We start from the raw sequence: 20880 nt of genomic DNA on the forward strand, positions 1-20880 counted from the left end.
GAGAGTAGGGGTTTGGCTTCTCTCTGCAACACACAGCAGTACCCCAGCTGCAAGTAGATCATGCAGCATACACCCTGGGATTAACACCAAGTATCACATCACTCCCCCATCCTTTCAGTTATGTGTTTCTTAAGACTCTATGAAACTGAAGTGGTCTTTCAGCTCTGCCCACCCCTGCCCCCCCAAATGACATTTAAACCATCTTTGCCAGCATCTGAAGATTCCTCAGTTTTGGAACCTGGCTGGGAGCATAGCCCTCACCCAACTCCTCCACTTAGCAGGCACACAGATGCCAACCCCAGGGTGCAGGGGGCAAATGCAGGGGAGGGTACTGCCTGCATAGCTATGTGGGGTCTTCACTACCCCAGTTCAGGGCACTGCTCAACAGCACCTTCCACAAAGGGAAAAGGAGCAGTACACTGCTCCTGACAGCCTGGTAGTGAGGGAGGGCATTTCATGGGACAGCCAGGAGGCACATCCTTGAACAGACTGAATAACAGAGAACCTGTATGCTGCAGCAGTTTAAACTCTTTCCAAGTTGAATCTCTTTTTTTCTTCCAGAGAAGAGTGTCATTTTTTTCTTCAGATCTATTAGGAGATCATTAAAAGAATTTTCACTTCTTACTAGAGAGGAGCAACAGTAGAAACCAGTTGTTTGTTGCTGGGTGGATTTCATTTGTTTTAGTTGACTTTTTTTAGCAGAGCATTTCTGAAGTTATGGCATATGTCCAACAACTCTGGACAATTTTACAATGTAAATATTGCTGTAGTCCTAGTGAGGGCCTGTCCTGCTCTTAATGCCTGAGCTCATCAGCCATTGACTTTGCCTCAAGGGCTACAACCTCCCATACAATCTCCTGTTCCCAGCTTATGCCTGAGTACCAAACTAGACAAGCTGAGACAGGCAAGTTCCTGAACTGCAAGGGCTGCAATTCAAGCTTACACATTGAAGGGAATCCACGTCCTCCAACCCAGGAGGACTTTAGCCAAAGAACATAGATCCACTGCTGAACAACCCTATACAAAGACAGCGTGCACTAAGCTGCATGTATGTGTGACCACCCACAGTACACTTCAGCACTTAAAAGCTCCCCCCAAACCAACAAACCCACCAACGAAGGCTACTGGTAAACGTTTCGTAAAAGATTTATTTAAGTATCATTTGTCATAAAAAGGAAAATACATAAAAGATTAGAAGCATGCAACCATCTTCCACATTTCTAGTTATTTTTCATTCATTTGCAGCACATCACAATCTCCCGTGCCACATTCACTTCTTCCTGAAAAATACTGTTTCAAGACACAGGATAACAAAAACCCCCACAATGAAAGGTAAGATAACATATAAGAAAAGTGCAAAGTAAAAAAGGTCACGTATCTACCACGTTCAACCCCCCCCTCTTTCCAAAATCTGGACAAAGGCAAACTGTCCTTTTGCTGCACGATCAGATTGTCTTTATGAACTACTTAAAAAAATTAATATAAATTAAGGGCACAATCCTGCAGACCCTTATAATTGCAGCTAACTTCAATCATATCGTGGCTCTGCTGGTATTATTAAAAGCCACAAGTTAGTCACATGCATAAGTTCTCGCAGTGTAAGGCCCCAAGGCAATAAAATGTTCAAGAGCATTAAGGAGAACAAAAATTAAAAGCAAACAAAAATCACTCCCAGATGTGTTTTGCTTAGTAAGTTCATATCAAACATATTTTAAACAGAATAGTTTGCTCCTAAAGCCCTGAATATTTCTATTACTTAAGCAGTTTTGCAAGATTAAAAGACAAAACCTCCAGGAAGCTGGTACAGATGTTAATTAACATTAAAATTGCTTCAGGCAGGTATGTAGGGAGGTGGGGGTTCCTTCTCCGGCATCTTCACTGCCATTTCATAGGTTGGCAGGACATACTAGAGAGAAGACATTTTGAAGAGATTAATGCGGAAGGTTTAGAACACACACACAGAACAAAACCACATGTGCCTCATCAGCAATGACAACCTCTGTTGCTGACAAACATTTTTAAGAACTTAATAAGCTGGTGACGAAGTGAAAGGGCGACAGCAGCTGACTGTGCTGCTGACCCTAACCCCAGGTCAGTCACTCCATCCCAACATATCTTGGCTTTGCAAAGTAACCAGGAAGGTTTTGGCTGGTGCATTAAGAAAAAACAAAAAGGCTTTTCTTTGTAAAACCTCCTATTTCATGCACTGTAAGACTAAGTAATAGCCCACCATAACAATTGGATGCTTTAATCTTTCCAATCTTTGCATAAAAAGCTGCCCAAGGTTTGTAAACGTATACAAATATATGTGGTTTTCTACTTCAAAATTCCATGACAGTAGTTGCTTTTATCTCAAAAAGAGGTTTTTACCTGTGGAGGAGCTTCAAAAGCAGGGTACACAGCTATCTCTGGCAAATTTCTGTTGCTGATGTATTTATAGCAGTTCCATACACAGTTAATTAGATATGCCTGAAAGAAGAAAGATTCCTCTTTTTAGAAGATCAAAAACACATTAGTTGATTCAGGAATGTAATCCAGTATCTAATTTCTATGACAAAAAACGTAAGTCAACTTGGTTGATACATATTGCTTCAAGCTGCATCAAGGGAGGTTTAGATTGGCATCTACATCAGGAAATATTTCTTCACCAAAAGGTTTGTCAAGTGCTGGCACAGGCTGCCCAGGGAGGTGGTGCAGTCCCCAGCCCTGGAGATACTTAAAAGCCGTGTAGCGTTTGGACGTGGTTTTGTGGTGGATATTGCAGTGCTGGGTCAGTAGTCAGACTTGATCTTCAAGGTCTTTTCCAACCTGAAAGATTCTGTACCTGAGGAGTTGTTGGCATTTCACAGATTCAGCCACATATAGATGTTTCTCCCCTATTTTGCTTTACTATCATAGTGACTCAGAGGATGAACCACAGGGGTTTTAGCAAAAACTCAATACAACTAATCTCTCTATTTGCCTCAGCAGTGCTAATCCAATTCGTTGTCAACTGGTTTATGCTTCTGTGGATATTGGCCCAAACTTGCCAGCAGGAGGAAGACAGGGCAAACAGTACAATCTCATTCATCCCCAAGTTAGCATTACTGTCTGTCCAGCTACCACTGTGAAGAAGAGGGCACAAACATACAGGAGAAGACAGTAGGGCAAAGTAGCCTGGACTGTCAGTCAACATTAATTGCTGTACAGAAACATACAATCATGCTCTGATCATTATATTTTTGTATTATTAATCTGTAAAACACGAATCTCTCCATATTTTTCATTGGCAAGTTAGTACAGTTACACACAAGTACCAAATTTCCCAATCAAAATCATCATCTACTGTATTAGGCTTCCACTCCTCCCAGTCAAACATTCTTCTGAAAAAGTGAATAAAATTCAATTTTTCATCACTTCACTTTTTCTTAAATTCAATCTGAACACAATGAAGGAATATTGGCATGGCCAATGCATATTATCAACTCATTTCTCTAATATGCTTTGTCTTCATGACTGTTTTTGTAATTCAAATTAATGCCTCTATTTAAATATTAAAAAAGAAAATAACCAGTAATATCATCCTTCAGTAGGATGAAAGATGCAGCTCTGAACTAACCTATGCACCTCTTCCTTCCAAAACATGCACCCTGTTTTGATAGGCACAGTGAGAGATTTAAAAATTTGTTTAGAAAGCTGGCATGCAGTATTGTTTCACTACAAGCTTCATTACAAACACTGAATTTATCTCCACATATGCAAAAAGATGGTATTTGAAGTCTTTGTACATTCCTGCTTCTTACTAGGGAAGGGCTGAGCTGCACCAACACACCCTGCTGCATACAAACAATTTAGCTGAAGACACCAGTACATAATACAACTTAAGTGACACTGTAATTGGACATCCTAACAATTGTACTCAAAGAAGTTCTCAGCGTTAAGAAGCTTGCCAAATTCTTAATTCAGCATTGAGGATCGACTCAGATTGATGGCATCTTAATATAGTAACTCATGACACATACATATGCTGAAGTTTTAACTTACCTTTAGGATGATGAATAAGGCAAAGAACACCAGAACAATAAACAAGAGACAGCTGGAGTCCAGGGAAAGAAGATCATCTTTGTAAGGGAAATCGGGCTAGTTAAAAAGAGGAGAGAGAGTGAGGAGATAAACATGAACACTGCGCAGTCACTAGTATGACAGAAGGACATTCAAACTTCACATCAAATAAAAAGACTGTATTAACTACTGCTCCAGAAACAACCAAGTTCTGTTTCTCCCTAGTTTCTACATCCTCCCACAAAGCACAGTACTTATCCTACCTCTGTCCCAAAAGACCAGGTCACCTCAGAAAATGGCTGCCTATGCTGAAGCATTCCACTGTGTCCCCAGTCTCATGCTAATACAGATAATGCATGAAACTGCCTTTTTAACAGCTGCAGCACAACATTTGTACCTATTGACTCAGTATTGATCACCTCCTGTCAGTCCAACCAGTAACATACACGTGTGGAGTAGAAAAGAAAAAAGTTGCCCCAAAATTTCGGAAGGGTCAAAACAAACTGCTCATGCAAATTGCAGGCTTTTCTCTTTCCCTGACCACAGTAACAAAGCCTCCCTCCAACACCAATCCAACTTTTTTTTTCTGTTTTAAAATCCTTTTTAAAACATTTACTTGAACAGATCTAAACGCTAGCCAGAAAGAGCTTGTGATCCCCATTAACTGGCAGGGTGTTTGAGCCTTCTTGCAGTTAAAACACAGGCTGTCTTAATGAAATCTCTGTTAGTCTCCTCAGTAGGTATTGTCGCAAAACAAGAGCCAGAAACATAAAAGGGAACCCTCAGAATCTCACAACGCTGTAGGACCCTACATCACGTCAATCTTTACCCATACTCTTCTTGACTCTTTTTTGGTGGGTACATGGAACATCTTTACACTGCAGCAGCAAACCTGCCATATAATCACATCACTTAAAGGGTTAAAACATCTTTGTTTCAAGTGCAAATGTACTAAAACCACTTTAAACCAACAATTCCCATCACAATTCCTTCTTTACTCTTTCCTGCTCTCCTTTTAGGGTGCAGTGACACCTTTGGTGCTTTCACCTCTGATAAGTTCTTGTTCTCTTAATCACCCTAGCAGTCATTCCCTGCACTCCAAATTCCTCTTTCTTACATACAGGAAGGTAACTATAGCTCAGTCACTTTAGAAATTAAATTTTGGTTTAATTGTTTAAGTAAAATATCAACTTGAGTGCAACAAGCACTTACCAACTGATCCAGGTAATCCTTGATTCTGGGCAAATAGGTTAGAGAACTGATGGCAACCAGACAACTGAGTACGAAGTCAAAGAGTTGGTAACAGAAAAACGGGATCAGCCAGCCTACACGATGCTAAGAAGAAAAAAGCAGCAGCCTGTAAGGTATTCAGTTAAAAATTCAAGTAGCAAGTTTGAAACCATGGACTATAAACATACTTACAGCGATTGCACCATACACCATCATGGCACTGATTGTGAACATGAGGAGGGAGATTGCAAACAGAACACAGGCATTTTCTGCATTAAAAGAAAACAGTAAGCATCAGTCCTTTCCCAGAGCTGTCAAGCTGCAAGCCAACAGGTACCCAGCTCTATTCATTACTAGGATCTGTTCTAAGCCATTTCATCTGTGCAAGCTAGCAGCAGCAGAATTTATTAACTCAGATCCTTCCTAAAGGTAAAAAAAAAAAATCTGGTTCAGTAAAATAGGCAGACATTTGGAAAAAAAAAAAATCTCTCTGCCTTAATAAAAAAGGTTGAATAACACTCAAACACACCAATTAAAAGCCTGACAGATTAGAAGTTTGATAGTAATGCAACATCATGATGCTGATTTGCAATATCTGTCAGTGCTAAGAGTATATGGTGATTAACTTTATAACTGGAAAGAATTTTAAATGAAGCTAGCACAGTATCACACTTTCAAATAGTTTATATAATTTGGTCATTGGCAGCGGGAGTAGCACTGTTCCTCCAGCAACACCAAGGAAAACAGGAAATTGCCATGTGGAAGGTATCCCATTATTTACAAGAAAAGGCAGCTGAACAGAAGCCAAACAGTAGCAGAATCCAGGACACTCACAGAAACTGAAAAGACTCTCCCTGTGCATCATTGTTACTGATGACAGGGGTGCAGCTGCTGTCCCCGAGTTAGACTATACTCCTACAGCAAGCACTCTAAACAGAGAAATAAGCAAGCTTAAAAGTCTATAGATGTAGTTAAGCTAATGCTTTTAGCAATACTGAAACTGAACTTTTGTGGTTCCCAAGCTTGAAAGATATGAGAATCCTAACTTTCTAGTCTGTAACTGATTTGAGAAGATGCACTGTAGAAGCACTTACACACCCAATTCAGTCCACAATAATACCATCCACATACACAGACTGCACCAAGGTAGCCTCCTGTGTCTGAAATGCACTGTGTTGTTCAGGGAATCCCAAGTACTCAGCAACAACCAATGAGTGTGGTTTTCTTCTGACAATATATTACTTTTGATATCCACAAACACAATCTAAATGCTAATGTCCCTTCATGCACACAAAGCCCTTCAGCCCGTATCTCAACATGGGGGAGAAGAACCTTTAAGTGAAATGTATAGGATAGTCATTTTATACTTGAGCGAAAAGAGCACTTTCCGCTTCAGAAGTATCTTTCTGTCATATAAGCTTAAGACTACCAGTACACTCACATTTGTTACAGAACATAGGACACTTTACAGACATTTGTTCTAATTTTAATACCTTGGCTTTATGAAGTATTTGGTCCTTGTTACATTACTAACAAACATGAGTTATAGTCACAGGACAGACCTGACAGATCCACAACTTGGGTCATGAACTTAAAATGAAGATAAAAGCTCTAAATCAGAATACTCAAAGCCCAGATTTGGGATGTACTAATTATCTTCACTCGAGGCTGGATCTGACCCTCCCTCAATTTTAGTGTAGTATTATAAACTGAGACATGTTAAAGTGCCACACTAAACGTTTCTATACACTTAAAACCAAGAAAAAAAAAGAGAAAGCATGTGCACAAGTTTACAAGTCATGCTACAGTTAAAAAAACATGGTCGTTACAGACAAGAGTTTGACACAATTACACTTGGACATCTCATACACTTAATCTGTAACAATAGTATTTAAATATCTAAATGGAGTTGTCTTGTATTTTTAAAGCTGTAGACTTGTATTACACACTAGTGTAAGCCAAATAGCCCATGACACTGCAGCTTTATCTTCTAATCAGACAGCAGAATTATACACCTACCAGCCATTCTCTCAGAAGCGTAGTAGTTTCCGATGACTTCATACTGGATATCAACAGTTGGCACTATATTTGGGTGAGTCACTTCTACTGTCAACAAGATGCCCATCAGCAAGTTCACCACCTGAGAAAGATCAAAGTTACCTAAAGGTTATTTACACTGCAACAGCTATGATCTTTTAAGGACACGCTAATAAATCTGTTCTTTTAGGTAGAAGTAAACTCTCTGCTTTGCCCATACGTGGAAGACAAGAGTACCCAACTTACAATTAAATTTCAAGCTGATAAATTTCTACCGAACAACCAGAAAAGCACTGAACACTTGCTAGTTTTAATGGGTCACAACTAAGTTACTTTGCAATTTCTGAGGATGGATAGGATTTGTAGGGATTCACATAAAGACTGAACCTCAAAACTTGTAGGCATTCAACACTGCTTACCAGCCCTTTTTGCCACTTATGGTGCCACTGAAGGCTACTTCTCTTTCCCCATTTTGAACCATACTAGAAATGCTTTCAGTAATAGCTCAGAAAGAGTCAAAAGTAGCTTAAGCCTCTGCAAAACTACTTTCACAGCATTTACAACCTACTCAAGATTTACAGAGGCACAGTTACTAATATCTGGAGAGAAATGCCAAAGAAAAAAGGTTGCATAACAAAAAATAGTCATGATGGTGTTTCCAAGCTGCAGTCATTTTCCAATCAATATTCACTACGGTCACCAACACCATCAGGATCTTTTACAATTGATCTCAAAAGAAAAACACAAACTGGTTTGCAGTTTTTCACAATTAAGAATATTTGCCAGATATTTCTTCTTTTACTGGCCTGGTTCCAAGAGTCAATGACAATAATAGTGACAAATCTACACACAATTATTGAAGCTTTCTGTGACAAAAAGGGATTTGAGGGTTTCAAATGAGTTTTAATTTTTAAGACTCACAGTTCCTACAAGCTTCTATTTTTTTAAAAGGTTTGCCTACACTTCCTGCTAAGACAACCCCTTCAGTGAAATCAAAGCTGATTGTCTTGTAGAAAGCCTATTACATCAGTTATTAAAAAACTTATCAGAAATTCCAACTACTTTCAGACACTTTTATCCCCCATTTTATGCTTTGGAATATAAAATATAACAACTAGTACAGCCAGTGGTAAAAAACAAAGTTTTGACATCAATATCTTTAGCCTTGAAATGAGCCTATTTCTCACCTCACAAGGCAATTCCTACAAGGTAAACTGTCAAGCTGTACATCTGCCACTTGTCACAGCCTTCTCTTTTGCTTAACTGCTGTTGTAATGGATAGAATACTATATTCTCTCACCACTCCTGTTTCATCCTTCGCTACTCTGGTTTTCTGCTCTCAATATCTCTTCAAGCCACTTATTTCTGTCTTTCTGTGAGTGAACCAACAGTATCAACCTGTACTCTGCAAAGTAACTTCCTGTTCTATACTTAAAAGGCCTATATCAAGGTTTAGATTTCTAGTAACTGAAACATCAATTTCTACCTTACAAAACAAAGAAACATATTCAATTATAGCTGAATAATTTACTGTTTATACACAGTTATTTTAAGGTTATAAAATTCAGGCCAAAATACACTATTACTTCAATACTGGGTTTAACTGCTATGATAGGCTATCTGCCTCAAGACATAGAGCAAGCGGCACTTCAATTAACAGAGAAGCACAGAAAAACTTGAATGCCTTGGAATTGTGATATTGCAATCTACCTCTGTGGTGTTTTAAGTTTTCACCCTATCCATGATCCATAAATTTAGCACACAAACGCCCTTAGTAACTTCACTAGTCACTGAGCACAGTTTAACTATTAAAACTTCATTTTCTCAACCTGAAATAGCACACCAGACAAATGGGAAATGAGTCATTCAAAACCCAATGTATTAGCATCAGTGAGATAGAATTAAAAAAAACAAACAACCCAAAACCTGTCAATTAACACCCCAGTGTTTCCAGTACTCCATTACCATTATTTATGAATTATCAGAGCACTGAGCAATTCATCATATTCAAGGTAAGGATTTAAATTAAGAATTACCAAAAACTCCAAATTAGGAGTCCTTTTAAGCAAAAAGCCAAAACCTGTATTTTAACTATTATCATTCTTCCTTCACAGCTAGCTAATACCAAGACCTCAAGGCTTGTTTCAGCTGTGACTGGCAGCAACAGTACAGTTTGGATTCCAAGACATCATCAGAGCAAAAGAAAAAACCCTAGAAAATGCATGTTAAAATTCTTATTCAAAGGATGGTTCCATTAAGTGAAACAACTTAAGTTTAGTTTTGCAGTAGTTTAGGAATTGGTTTTTGTTCTTATAGTTAGGTAACTAAAACCAGAAGTTTGGCGTAGCTTATATTAAAAATATAAAAATCCAATAGATGGTAGTAAAGTAGAAATTTATTACAATCTAGTAAAAGAAATATTAGCTCCCCATATAATTTGAATTCAAAAGACTGTGGGTCTATCACAAACATTAGCTTTTTAATTAGTGTGTTTTATCTCCATGGTATACATATTTCACACCTAATCACGTAAGTGCTTTATCTCTCTGGAGGCCTGAACAAATCTTAGGTTTCCCCAAACACTCTGAGTGACCAAAAGTCTTGGAAAAAATGAAAAATAATAACTTTAAATAGGGTACTTCAGAGCTTCTAGCATTGTCAAAATTAGAGACCAGTTACACTGCTTCATTTCTCGAACTCCATTCAACTTCATTCAACTTCAGTGAATGAACGATTCCAGAGATCACCCTCGCCCCTCTGCTAACCAGTAGCAATTGCATCAGTTTGACTCCATGGCTGAAGTTTGCTGCCAGAATGAAACCACCACTCCCTCCGTAACAATGCTATTACTTTTAGACTGTTTATTGAACTCCAATTCGATTGTTGCCAGTGCCATGTTCATGCTTCCGGTTTCTGGAAAATGCTGGGCTTCCTAAGAAAGCTAACAGGAAGAAACAAACTTCAAAACCACACATAGGTGGTTTTGTTTTTCCTTCCTACACAGAACAGTAGTGGGTTTTGCAGAGTAAACCAAACTATATTAGTTATGGAATACAATTATGAGCCTGCTAGAAACGTTCTTAACTCATCTTTTTGCAAATACAGTTTTATCATTTATCAGAAAGAGCAGCATAGGAACTGAAACACGCTTAAGCAATGCAGTTGATGTCACAGCATCAACAGCAGACATTTTAGAAGATAATGTCCTTGCTCTCACTAGGCTCACAGAAGTACACAACAAGGAGAGAGGTTATAACTGTTTTAGTGAGGAGGTAAGTTAATTAGATACAAGATTTAAGAGTATACAAAAAAGCAAGGCGTAGGAAAATGTCTAAAGAAACAGTTACGCAAGAACAATACATTAAATAGTCAAAACTCTTATCTTGCTAAAACATCTGGAGTAGATTTCTACAAGACTCCATTTTATGTTTGGTATTAAATTCCTTCAGGACTGCACAGCACAAGAACAGAGTCTATCCAGTAAATAAAGGCTGACCAAGATTTTCAGTAACACAAAGCTATTGTTGAACTAAGCATTCTCCCCCACGTAAAAGCTACCTCCCTTGTGGAAAAAAAAAAACCAAAACTATCTCATACAGAAAGTTATTACTATTTGTCCCACTATAACATGCCAGCACAGACTATTAAATTCATTGAGAAATACTTATCACAAATTAGTGTCTGAAAAACGTATAGGGATAGACTTAAGTGGTGCATTAACATGTCTAAACAACCTGGCACAACCTGGGCCATTTGGATTTTTTTTAAATGTTTGTCAAAGAAAGATAAGTTTCATTTTCCATGTCCAAATTGTACTTTGCCTTGAAAAGGTAAGACCACTTAAGACTTCACAGCAAGACCTTATTTCAGCTCAAACAGCTGATGACTGTCAGACTTTAAAGAGTTATCTTTTCCCAGCTGTTGTCTGAGAAGAACTGGAGAAGAATTTTCAATGCTTAGTTAAGCAAAGTGTATTATACAGTTTCTAGAAAAGCACAGCTATGAAATACACCCTATACACGCTGATACCTTGAACTGTATTCTTCCCTCTAGCAGCCTGTGTGGCAGTTACACAAGATCAAAAGGAATGCCTTGCCTCAGACACCTCTGAAGCCATCAGCCTCATCGTGGCCAGCACACTTTTCACCATCCATAAGTACTACAGATATTTGTACAGATCCAGAAAAGAGAAAGAGGTGCTGCACCCAGGCAGCAAAACAGAAGCACAGTAAGACAGGTAAGAAGCTAGAAGTACTACTAAATGTGTGGCCAGGGAAAGCACATCCTTGCCCACCAAGTTCCTGGGTTTCTAGATACTCCTGCAAACAGGAAACACAAGTGGGGAATGCAGTAAGGTGTGCTTATTTAATAACAGGGATGAGCCTCTCCTTACTGTGAATAATTTATGCATGTTCTTGATCTTCATCAGCACAGGGTAAAATTTCTGGAAGTTTTGTAGGTTTCCAATTCTGCAGTGGACCTTACTTTACATGAACTACCAGTAGAACTTAATCCAACACCAAGATACCTTTTTTCCAAATTCTTTTTGAAAAAGAAAAGACATTTCTTTTTAAAGAGTTTTGTCACACTTCCCATTCCCCTGCCTTGCTTTTTCTTCCATTCCTCTTTTGCCGTTTTATTGCTTGCCTGTGGATTTTTTTTGTGTATGGAAGGACTAAGATGAAAAAAACCACCAAAAACCATACAAAAAAGCACCTCCTCCATACTTGCTAAAGATAAACCTTTAATTTTCCAAACTTTAATCCTCATGCCCATAAAAGCAGTTTCTCCACATGGTTCCTTCACCTCAAGGCATATAAAAAATCCACAAAAAAAAAATCCCTCACAACAACAAAAAAAACCTCAGCATTCTCTATTTTTCCAACCTGGGGAAGGGTAAAGAAGAATACAGGCTGTAGATACAGCTTCAAGAGAACAAAAAAAAGCTATGATGCAACGTTTTTACATCATCTTCGTATTTTTTTACTGCCCATGAGGGTAAGGGGAAGGAAAGATGGTGAAATGACTTCAATAAAGGGGAACCCATTTCTCCTTTAGGGGAACTAACACCTCTAGGCCTTAACTTGCTGGTACTGATTTCACATTTCTTTCACTCTAGTTCAAAACTATCCCTCAGCTTCACCTGAAAAAGCACCTGCCAGTCAGAAAACAATAGGTGTTTTGGAAACTAAATGTGTTTGCATTGCTCCTCAACCACTATCTCGAGAACATTGAGTACTTGAAAAACCAGGAACTTCCGCAAAGCTCTTCAACAAGCAGGAGCTCTGCTCAATTCTGAAGAGCCTCTCCTTCCTCTCTGGGATTACATGTTACTCAGGGGAGCCACAAAAACACAAAAATTCCACTCTCCCCAAACATTACTATCTCTTTTCATACCAACGACATGCTAGGTATTGTCTGAAACATATAAAAGCCCTTATCTTTCCAATCCAAGAAAGTGAATAGCAAAAGAAGCCCTTAGAGACCCAAATTAAAATACTGTGAAGTTGTGTTTCAATTTCTCTAACCACAGCACGGGAGACCACCAAGGGACAACTGGCTATGGCAAGCCCGAAAGCAGACCCCGGGCAGAGGAGTCTCAACAACACCGGGTGACTCCAGGAAACTCCCGCAGCTTGCCCTCGCGGGCTAGCACAGGTGCCAGTCGAGGGCCGGCGGGCATGACGACAGCTGACTCCCGAGGAGAGTGGGAACCCCGCCGCCACATCCCCCTTCAGAGCCAGAGCGCGGCACCCCACCCCCAACGCGCGGCGCGTGCGCGCTGCCCCCCCGCCTCCGCGCCCAGCCCGGGCAACGGCCCAAACACCACGCACGCGCACAACCCAAACCACCGCCCCCTCAACGGCGCCCACGAGCCCCCCGCGCCCGTCTCTCACCATGTACCAGGTGCCCAGGATAATGGTGCCGGTGCGCACATGACAGCAGCCGCAGCAGCGAGTACTGTAGAAGCGGTCCCGGCTCCGTTTGAACGTCATGATGGCAGCGGGACGGCTGTCCTCCCGCCTCCGGAGCGCCGCTCACCCTTCCCAGCCGCTTCCCCTCCTGCTGAGGGCCGTAAAACCCCCGCGCGCGCGTCACCGCCTCCTGCGCCAATCAGCGACCGACAGTGGGGCTCGCAGGGGGGTGCCCGTGGGAAAGCGATTGGCGGCGCCGCGGGCCAATCACAGCATCGCTGGGTGCGACGCTCCGCCCTTCACCTGCGGCGGGGTGGTGCTGCGCTCACCTGAGGCGAGGCCTGGGGCCCGCCTTGTCCCCAGCGGCCGCCGTGGTGGGGCTTAGCCCTTTCCGCCCGCCTGGCCGCCCCGCCGGGGATCCGCTGGCCCTTCGCATCTGGCGCCTGGGGCACGGCTTGTACTGCTCTAGCACGCAGTGTCGGTGAAGATTGATCAGGTCCGAGAGCCAGTGCTTGGCCTCTAGAGCAGGCAACCAAAACCCCAGGGGGAGAACTGAGTTGTACAGCACCTCCCCAGGGCGGGTGTGGAGTCACCTCTGGAGGTTTCCAAACCTGCCTGGACTCGTTCCTGTGTGACCAGATCGTGGGGAACACACTTTAGCAGGAGGTTGGAATTTCCAGCCCCTACCATTCTATGATTCTATGACAGCCTTCCTGGAGGAGTCTGTTTAGTAGAGCCCAAAATTACCTTGCAGCATCTCATGGCTTCTGAAATTCAGCCAATTTAAACAACATTAATTTGCTTGAACCCTTCAGCTATTCTTTTGCATTAATTCCTTGGATTAAATTATTAATATGGTGTGTTATGCACTGAGAGGATATACAATAAGAGGGTGAACAGGAGAGGTGAAGTTTAGTCCACAGAGATGCTTTACTTTTTGTGAGCCAAAAGTCACGTTTGTGAGTTGGTAATAATGCTTCATTAGGCCTGCTGAAAATTTCAGATGTTGCCAGATAGATGTGTTAATTAGAAATAATATGTATAAATTCAAGTACTGTCTTCATATATGTATTTGATAAGAGGTTGCACTACCACTTGGAAAGTCTCCAGTTCCCATACAGAGTAAGTCCTATAAACTTTGTCTGATCCAAGGGCCCTGGTGTGTTTTGCAGACCTGAGCTGTTGATACAGATATGCACACAGTTTATTTTAAGCCTGGTGCAGCTGCACGTATTTCCTTCTTGGCCACGTACAGCCAATTTGAGATACTCATAGGACCATAAATATTTGCTGTGCATATATACACCAAGATGAGTGCTGTCTGTTAGTATTAATACTGAGTTTTTTTCACTCTGAACAATGAGAAGGCAATGAGGGTGACTGTACTTGTCCTTTTGATATATTCCAGATACTACAATTAACATATTTTAATGTTTTAGCTACTTAGTCTATTTTTAAATGTGAGCTGTTGCTGAGTTGTTTGAAATATTTACTTAAAGGCTTTAAAACTGACCTTTTTATTTTAATTCTCCCGTGTTCCGTTATTTCTGTTTTTCTCCTTAGGGCATATTTCATTTTTGAATAAACATGTTGTAAGTGCTGCTAAAGCTGCTCTAATGATCCTATTATAAACTATTGTTTGTTTCTTTAGTGCTCCTAATGTTCTCAGCCCTGTGCACAGATGCTTAATTATCAAAACTCTGATTTAATGTAGCAAAACTAGACTAATTTTAATCAATACACATGTATGCATGAAACTAAATAGAAAAAGAGTATGCATTTTGCTGTAATCAGTCATTAATTTATCTTTTTTTTTCTTCCAGATGGCAGGTTGGGAAGCCTAAGCCAACTGTTCCTGCAGAATGCAGGCTTGAAATGATGACATTGTTCCTGTGGAGCTGAGAGGGGCTCTCCCTCCTGTTGATCTGCCCCTGTGTGAATGAGAAATTCACAGGATTAGAGTGAGTCAGAAGAGAAAGCATGAGTCTCTTGCAGGAGATAGGGCATCCATTTGGAAACACCTAGATTCCATTCTTGATTCAAATGCCTTGTGAGGGCAAGTGCTCCGACTAAGGTCCTACAGTTGGACACTTTGCCTTCACTAGTATCACTGGAAGCTCTCATGTCAGGCTCAGATCTCCAGGGCTATTTTCATGAGATGAAAGAAGTCTTAATTAAGTGTTCATATCTTTGTCAGTCAGGCTCAGAATAAAAACTGATGTGATTTGCTTGAGCTTTGTTGCTCGTTATACTCTGCAGACAACAAAGATACTGGAAGAATGTAATTTAGCATAAAGCAGCTTTCCATAGTAGGATACAGTGATGTGGCACAATTGGCTGGGCATTAAAAAACCTCTCTACTTTCTCCTCCCCTCAAAAAAAAAAAAAAAAAAAAAAAAAGAAGAAAAAAGAGTATTTTTAGAATGATTGTATTGCTTCCTGTACTTGAGGGGACAGAGAATAGGTTAATGATTTTAGTCCTACCCTCTCTGAAAGATTCTGGTTCTTCCATGCCACAAGCAGCCCAGATGACCTCTGGCAAGACATTTCCTCCTCTCTGAGCCTTAATTCTCTCCTTTTTGTTATTTCAGAGAGGATTTGTCAGGCTAAACATATTAAAATTCTGAAGGGCTTGGCTTACAGTCATGGCAGCCAGAGCAAAATCTCAGAGAGACAGAGTACTGGTGATAAACTTTTCTTCCCAAACAGAAAGACCTTGACGCTGCAGGAACAAATCCTCCACTTTCACAACAGTAAGAGCAGAAAGCCCCACACAGATCTGCAAGTCAGAAGCAGCTGCAAAGAATGGTTCAGATTCCTTTACCAGCACGAAACTTAACTCCTTCCTTCTCAGCAGGTAGGGAGGGAAAGAGTTTTGATGTCACAGTCTTCCTTGTTAGCCAAATTAGTTAGGTCTTTCAAAATCTGTCTAGACAGGAGATTTGAACTTCTGTCTTGAGAAAAGCCTGGCAAGGTTTTACCAAATGCAAATTATTTTTTAATTTGAAAAATGTGGCAGCAGAATGGCTGGGATCAGGTAAACTAGAGGCCAGGTTGCATTCTCCTTCAGCTTCTTCAAAAAATTAAGTTCAACTCCTGCAAGATGCCAAGACAATACAGGAGTAAGACTATGTTTTATGCTAATTTTTGTAATCCCACAGTCTCTGCCTTTAGTGCCATTCTTCAGTCTATCCTTGGTTAAAAGATGTTGATTTAGGTATACATTTACATTGTAGTCATTACTTCTCTGTGTGCACTGAGCTCTGGCCATGTTGCTTAGGAAAGATGACATGCTGCTCTGCTTCAGTGTTTGCTCTCACTGCATGAGAGGAAACCTAAACAGACCATGAGCTGGTTTGTATCACTTTATAATGAAAACATTAAGCTGTTTGATACTGGGGAAACTGAGGCACGGTGAGATGGACTGATTTGACCAACACCACAAAGGCAAGTGAAAGCCACTGAAACATCAGGCAAGTCTTCTGCCCAGTGGATTTGGATTTTTTTGTCAGTAAATAAAAGGCATGGTGTAGGACGTGGTGGAGCTCTTCCATCCCAAATGGCAGGTGTTTGACTACGAGGGCAGTAACAAGCTACTTCTATAATTATTTTTCTATAACTTTATGCATACATCTGCTACTCTACATGAGAAAAAAGAAAAGAGGAAAGGTAACTTTGCTTCTCAGACTTGGTTATGTTTACCACTATACAACCAGTTTTTAAATCCAAAAAGCCAGGTTTTTCAACATCACAGAGAAACTAATGTCTATACATAGATACCACAGTGTATAGCACTGGACACCTTCAACAGAAGTTAGAAAAATCAACAGAGCTGGTGCAGAAAGTGTGAAAAATCACTGGGCTGAGAGCATGGATTGGCTTTTTGCTTCTTTAAAAAAAAAAAAAAAATGGAGTAAAAGGCAAAGCATTTGTATATCAATGAGGGAGGGGAAAAAAGCCCTTAAAATAAATTAGTCAGGAGGGAAACTTTCCTGTTGGTGACTCACACAGTGAAGTCTGAGATATATTGAAGCCAGCATTAATGAATTTTACCAGCCTTTTTTTCCAAGATGGACTCTGCTGGAGGAAAACAAGCTAATTTGAAGATTCAGTGGTTTCTTGTAAAAGAAATAAGAAAGTAATAACATTTTCTATTGATTTTTATGGTTATCGGGCTTTACATTTGTTTATTGATTTAATCAACATCACTTTGGGATTCCTAATGTAATATTCCAAGTTTCTGTACTTTTTAGTCTAGTTGATTGCTGTTAACAATATGAATTATCTTTTACCAGCAAGAGTCAGTTAACTCAGCTTGTTAAATCAGTTCCAAACCTTTAACTCAAAACAGATGGATCAGAAAGTCAGGGTTAGAAAAGCAGCTAAAATATGACGGCATGACGTAAAACTTTTATTAGCACAAGACCATGTTTCTGGGTTATCCACTGTATGCTTAAGTTTTCTGAATATCAAACATTGAGCAAAAATTCTGGTATTCATTTAGAGAATCAAAATCTGATAAACTAAAAGAGCTGTGGTTCATTTATATCAGTCTTCATGCAGCTGAGGAGCTGTAACAATGTCTAAAAATAATGTAATCTAAAATGGTACTTGCAATTTCAGATCTCTCAGTGCTTCACATGACCAAAAGTAAGTACTGGAAATGGGACGTGTTCTTTACTTACTGGCATTCTCTCTCTTCCAGCTCTGAGCCCAGACTTGCCTCTTTATGAATTTTGGCAGGATGAACAGGAAGAGCCCAAGGATCTGAACACAACATGCTCAGGGAAGTAGGAAGCGTTACATTCTGGTGATTGTTATTTCTTTACACATGGGCTCTTTGAATGGGTTTGGGACTTCAGCAGAGGATGAACAGGAGGAACACAGTGGCAGCTCATGCTGCCACAGAGTCTTGATAACATCATTTATCATGTCTTTGTAACTTGCACTACACAGAATCACCAGCAAAGGAAAATGGTGGGTGCAAAAAGAAATAAAAGTTTGACAGGAAGTGTTTACCAAGTTTCTAATAGCCTCTTGATGGAATAATACAAGGATAAATTACTGTTACAGAGGCTTTTCCCCAAGAAAACACAGGGAGTTTCTTTCTGAAATCAATGCATTACAGTGTCCTTTTAGTATGGGAGGATGCTTCCTTGGCAGTTGAGAACATCTGCAGAGCTGAATGTCAGGGGTGGCACATCCTGAAAAGTTCAACTTGCCTCAAAAAGACCCCTTGGTCTGGTTCAGTATGATTTCAGGAGGACAAGATTTCCTATATCTGGTCTTTGTAGCCCATTACTAAAACTCCCTTCTTTGCTCACAAGGAGCCAGCTCCCCTTACAAGATGCTGGATGTTACAGAGCAGGCCTGTGTTGTTAGCATAGTAAATAAATTATTTCCTGTAAAGCAATTAGCATGTCTGCCAATACTCAGTTCATGCAGATACATCAGTCGTGCCACTGATCTGCAGATTGTGTGGAACCTGTATAATTACAGATGATTAGAATGATCAAGTACAGATAATTATGGAACAGCAGGCCAAATTCCTCTCCACAGTTGCCCCACTTAACCCTGATGGTGTTACATCATGGTTTGAAGGTGAAGCAAACCTCCAGCCTCTGCATCTGCAAACTGCAGTCTATCTGAGCCAACACAGCTTTGTAGGTCAGGAGTTCATCAGTGACAGCATTTACCACATCTTAGTGCCTGGGATACCATCTCACGGATCCATCACTTAGGGATATGGCCCTATCACTAGGGATGTAGCCAACCTTCCACCTGCAAAAGGCTTCCCACAAAAAAGAGCCTCATTACAAAAACAGAGCAGACTGAGTTTAAGAGAAAGTTAAAACTTAAAGCAGTGTATTTAATCATTTTTGCAGCTGTAACCATTAATTGCTTGCTCCTAACCAGATCATAGATGTTCTCCCAGCTATGTTTCATTCCACCTCCCACACCAAGGCTGTACCAGAGGCTTGATTTCCAAGCCACTGGGCTGTCCACAGGCACAGGGAGGGCTTTTGACTGCTCCTTGGGCATGTTCTCAAGGAACTAAGGAATTACTTCGGCAAAAAGCTCGGGAAGCCAGCTGGATCTGGCCCATCAACTCGTAACTAGACTACACTGGGTTGATGATTGACCAGAGAGAGGCTACTCCAGATTTACCCTTCTAAGAGATAAATTCTATTCAGCTATCATGGAATCATAGAATGGTAGGGGTTGGAAGGGACGTCTAAAGATCATCTAGTCCAACCCCTGTACAGAAGCAGGTTCACCTAGATCAGGTCACACGGGAACATGTCTAGATGGGTCTTGAAGACCTCTAAGGAGGTAGACTGCACACCCTCCCTGGGCAGCCTGTTCCACTGCTCCCTCACCCTCACAGTAAAATAGTTTTTTCTTATATTTAAATTGAACTTTTTCTGTTCCAGCTTCATCCCATTACCCCTTGTCCTGTTGCTAGCTACTACAGAAAAAAGGAATGTCCCAACCTCCTGACATCCACCATGTGTATACTTGTAAATATTAATGACATCCCCCCTCAATCTCCTCTTCTCTAGACTAAGCAGCCCCAGTTCCCACAGCCTTTCCTCAAATGAAAGGTGCTCCCGTCCCCTGATCATCTTGGTGGCCCTGCGCTGGACTTTCCCCAGAAGTTTCCTGTTGCTCTTGAGCTGAGGAGCCCAGAACTGGACACCAGTGGAGGACTCCATATGAGGCCTCACCAGGGCAGAGTAGAGGGTGAGAAGAACCTCCCTCGACCTGCTGGCCACACTCTTCTTGATGTATCCCAGGATGCCATTGGCCTTCTTGGCCACGAAGGCACATTGCTGGCTCATGTTTAATTTGTTATCAACCAGGACTCCCAGGTCTCTCTCTGCAGAGCTGCTCTCCAGTAGGTCAGTCCCCAGCCTGTACTGGTGCATGGGGTTGTTCCTTTCCAGATGCAGGACTCTGCTCTTGTCCTTGTTGAACCTCATGAGGTTCCTCTCTGCCCAACTCTCAAGCCAGTCGAGATCCCGCTGAATGGCAGCACAGCCTTCTGGGGAATCAGCCAGTTTGGTGTCATCAAGGAACTTGCTGAGGGTACACTTTGTCCCCTCATCCAGGTCATTGATGAAGATGTTGAACAAGACTGGCCCCAGAACCAATCTCTGTGGAACTCCACTGGCCACAGGCCTCCAACATGATTCTGTGCCACTGATCACCACCCTCTGGGCTCTGTCACACCTTGATCCACCTCACTGTCCACTCATCCAAGCCACACTTCCTGAGCTTTCTGATGAGGTTGTTGTGGTAGACAGTGTCAAAAGCCTTGTTGAAATCAAGGTGGATGACATCCAGTGTTCTCCCCTCATCTAGCCAGCCAGCTATAGCTCAAGCAATATTACAACGTTTTGGAGGGATGCTGGATCTCCTGTCTGAAGACTTATGCTTGTCTCCAGCTAGTAAAAAGGCCAGAGGCTAGGTGAGTGAGCCTATCAAGCCCATTTGTTTAACACTCCCAGTGCCAGAAACAGCATAGCAGGCTGATGAGCTGTGCAGAATGGTTAATTCTCACAGAAGAGAAGGGTAGACCTGTCTTAAATGCATAGAAACCAGGGAGTAGCCTGAACATGCAGAGATGAAAGGAAAGGGAATTTCATAAGGGGCT

The 20880-nt window shown here is 41.1% G+C and overlaps 1 protein-coding gene across 1 annotated transcript; it reads right to left on the reverse strand.

Annotated features, from left to right (window-relative positions):
- Positions 1-1128: 1128 nt before the first annotated feature.
- LAPTM4A (lysosomal protein transmembrane 4 alpha) lies at positions 1129-13391 on the reverse strand. The gene is made up of 7 exons (XM_061990387.1): positions 13206-13391; positions 7291-7411; positions 5464-5540; positions 5254-5376; positions 4024-4119; positions 2371-2469; positions 1129-1906 (listed from the first exon to the last, which is right to left on the reverse strand). The coding sequence occupies exons 1-7, from the start codon at positions 13302-13304 to the stop codon at positions 1832-1834; spliced, it is 690 nt and encodes a 229-aa protein (XP_061846371.1). The 5' UTR covers positions 13305-13391; the 3' UTR covers positions 1129-1831.
- Positions 13392-20880: the final 7489 nt, after the last annotated feature.

Source organism: Colius striatus, chromosome 2, assembly GCF_028858725.1.
Source record: "Colius striatus isolate bColStr4 chromosome 2, bColStr4.1.hap1, whole genome shotgun sequence".
Classification (NCBI taxonomy): domain Eukaryota; kingdom Metazoa; phylum Chordata; class Aves; order Coliiformes; family Coliidae; genus Colius; species Colius striatus.

Excerpts from the sequence above, each read along its gene's own strand:
- LAPTM4A (XM_061990387.1), bottom strand. The coding sequence starts at position 13,304 with ATGACGTTCAAACGGAGCCGGGACCGCTTCTACAGTACTCGCTGCTGC. Across the intron at positions 4,120-5,253 it reads AGGATTACCTGGATCAGTTG|CCCGATTTCCCTTACAAAGA; the intron begins GTAAGTGCTTGT and ends CTTTTTAACTAG. Across the intron at positions 2,470-4,023 it reads CCTTATTCATCATCCTAAAG|GCATATCTAATTAACTGTGT; the intron begins GTAAGTTAAAAC and ends TTCTTCTTTCAG.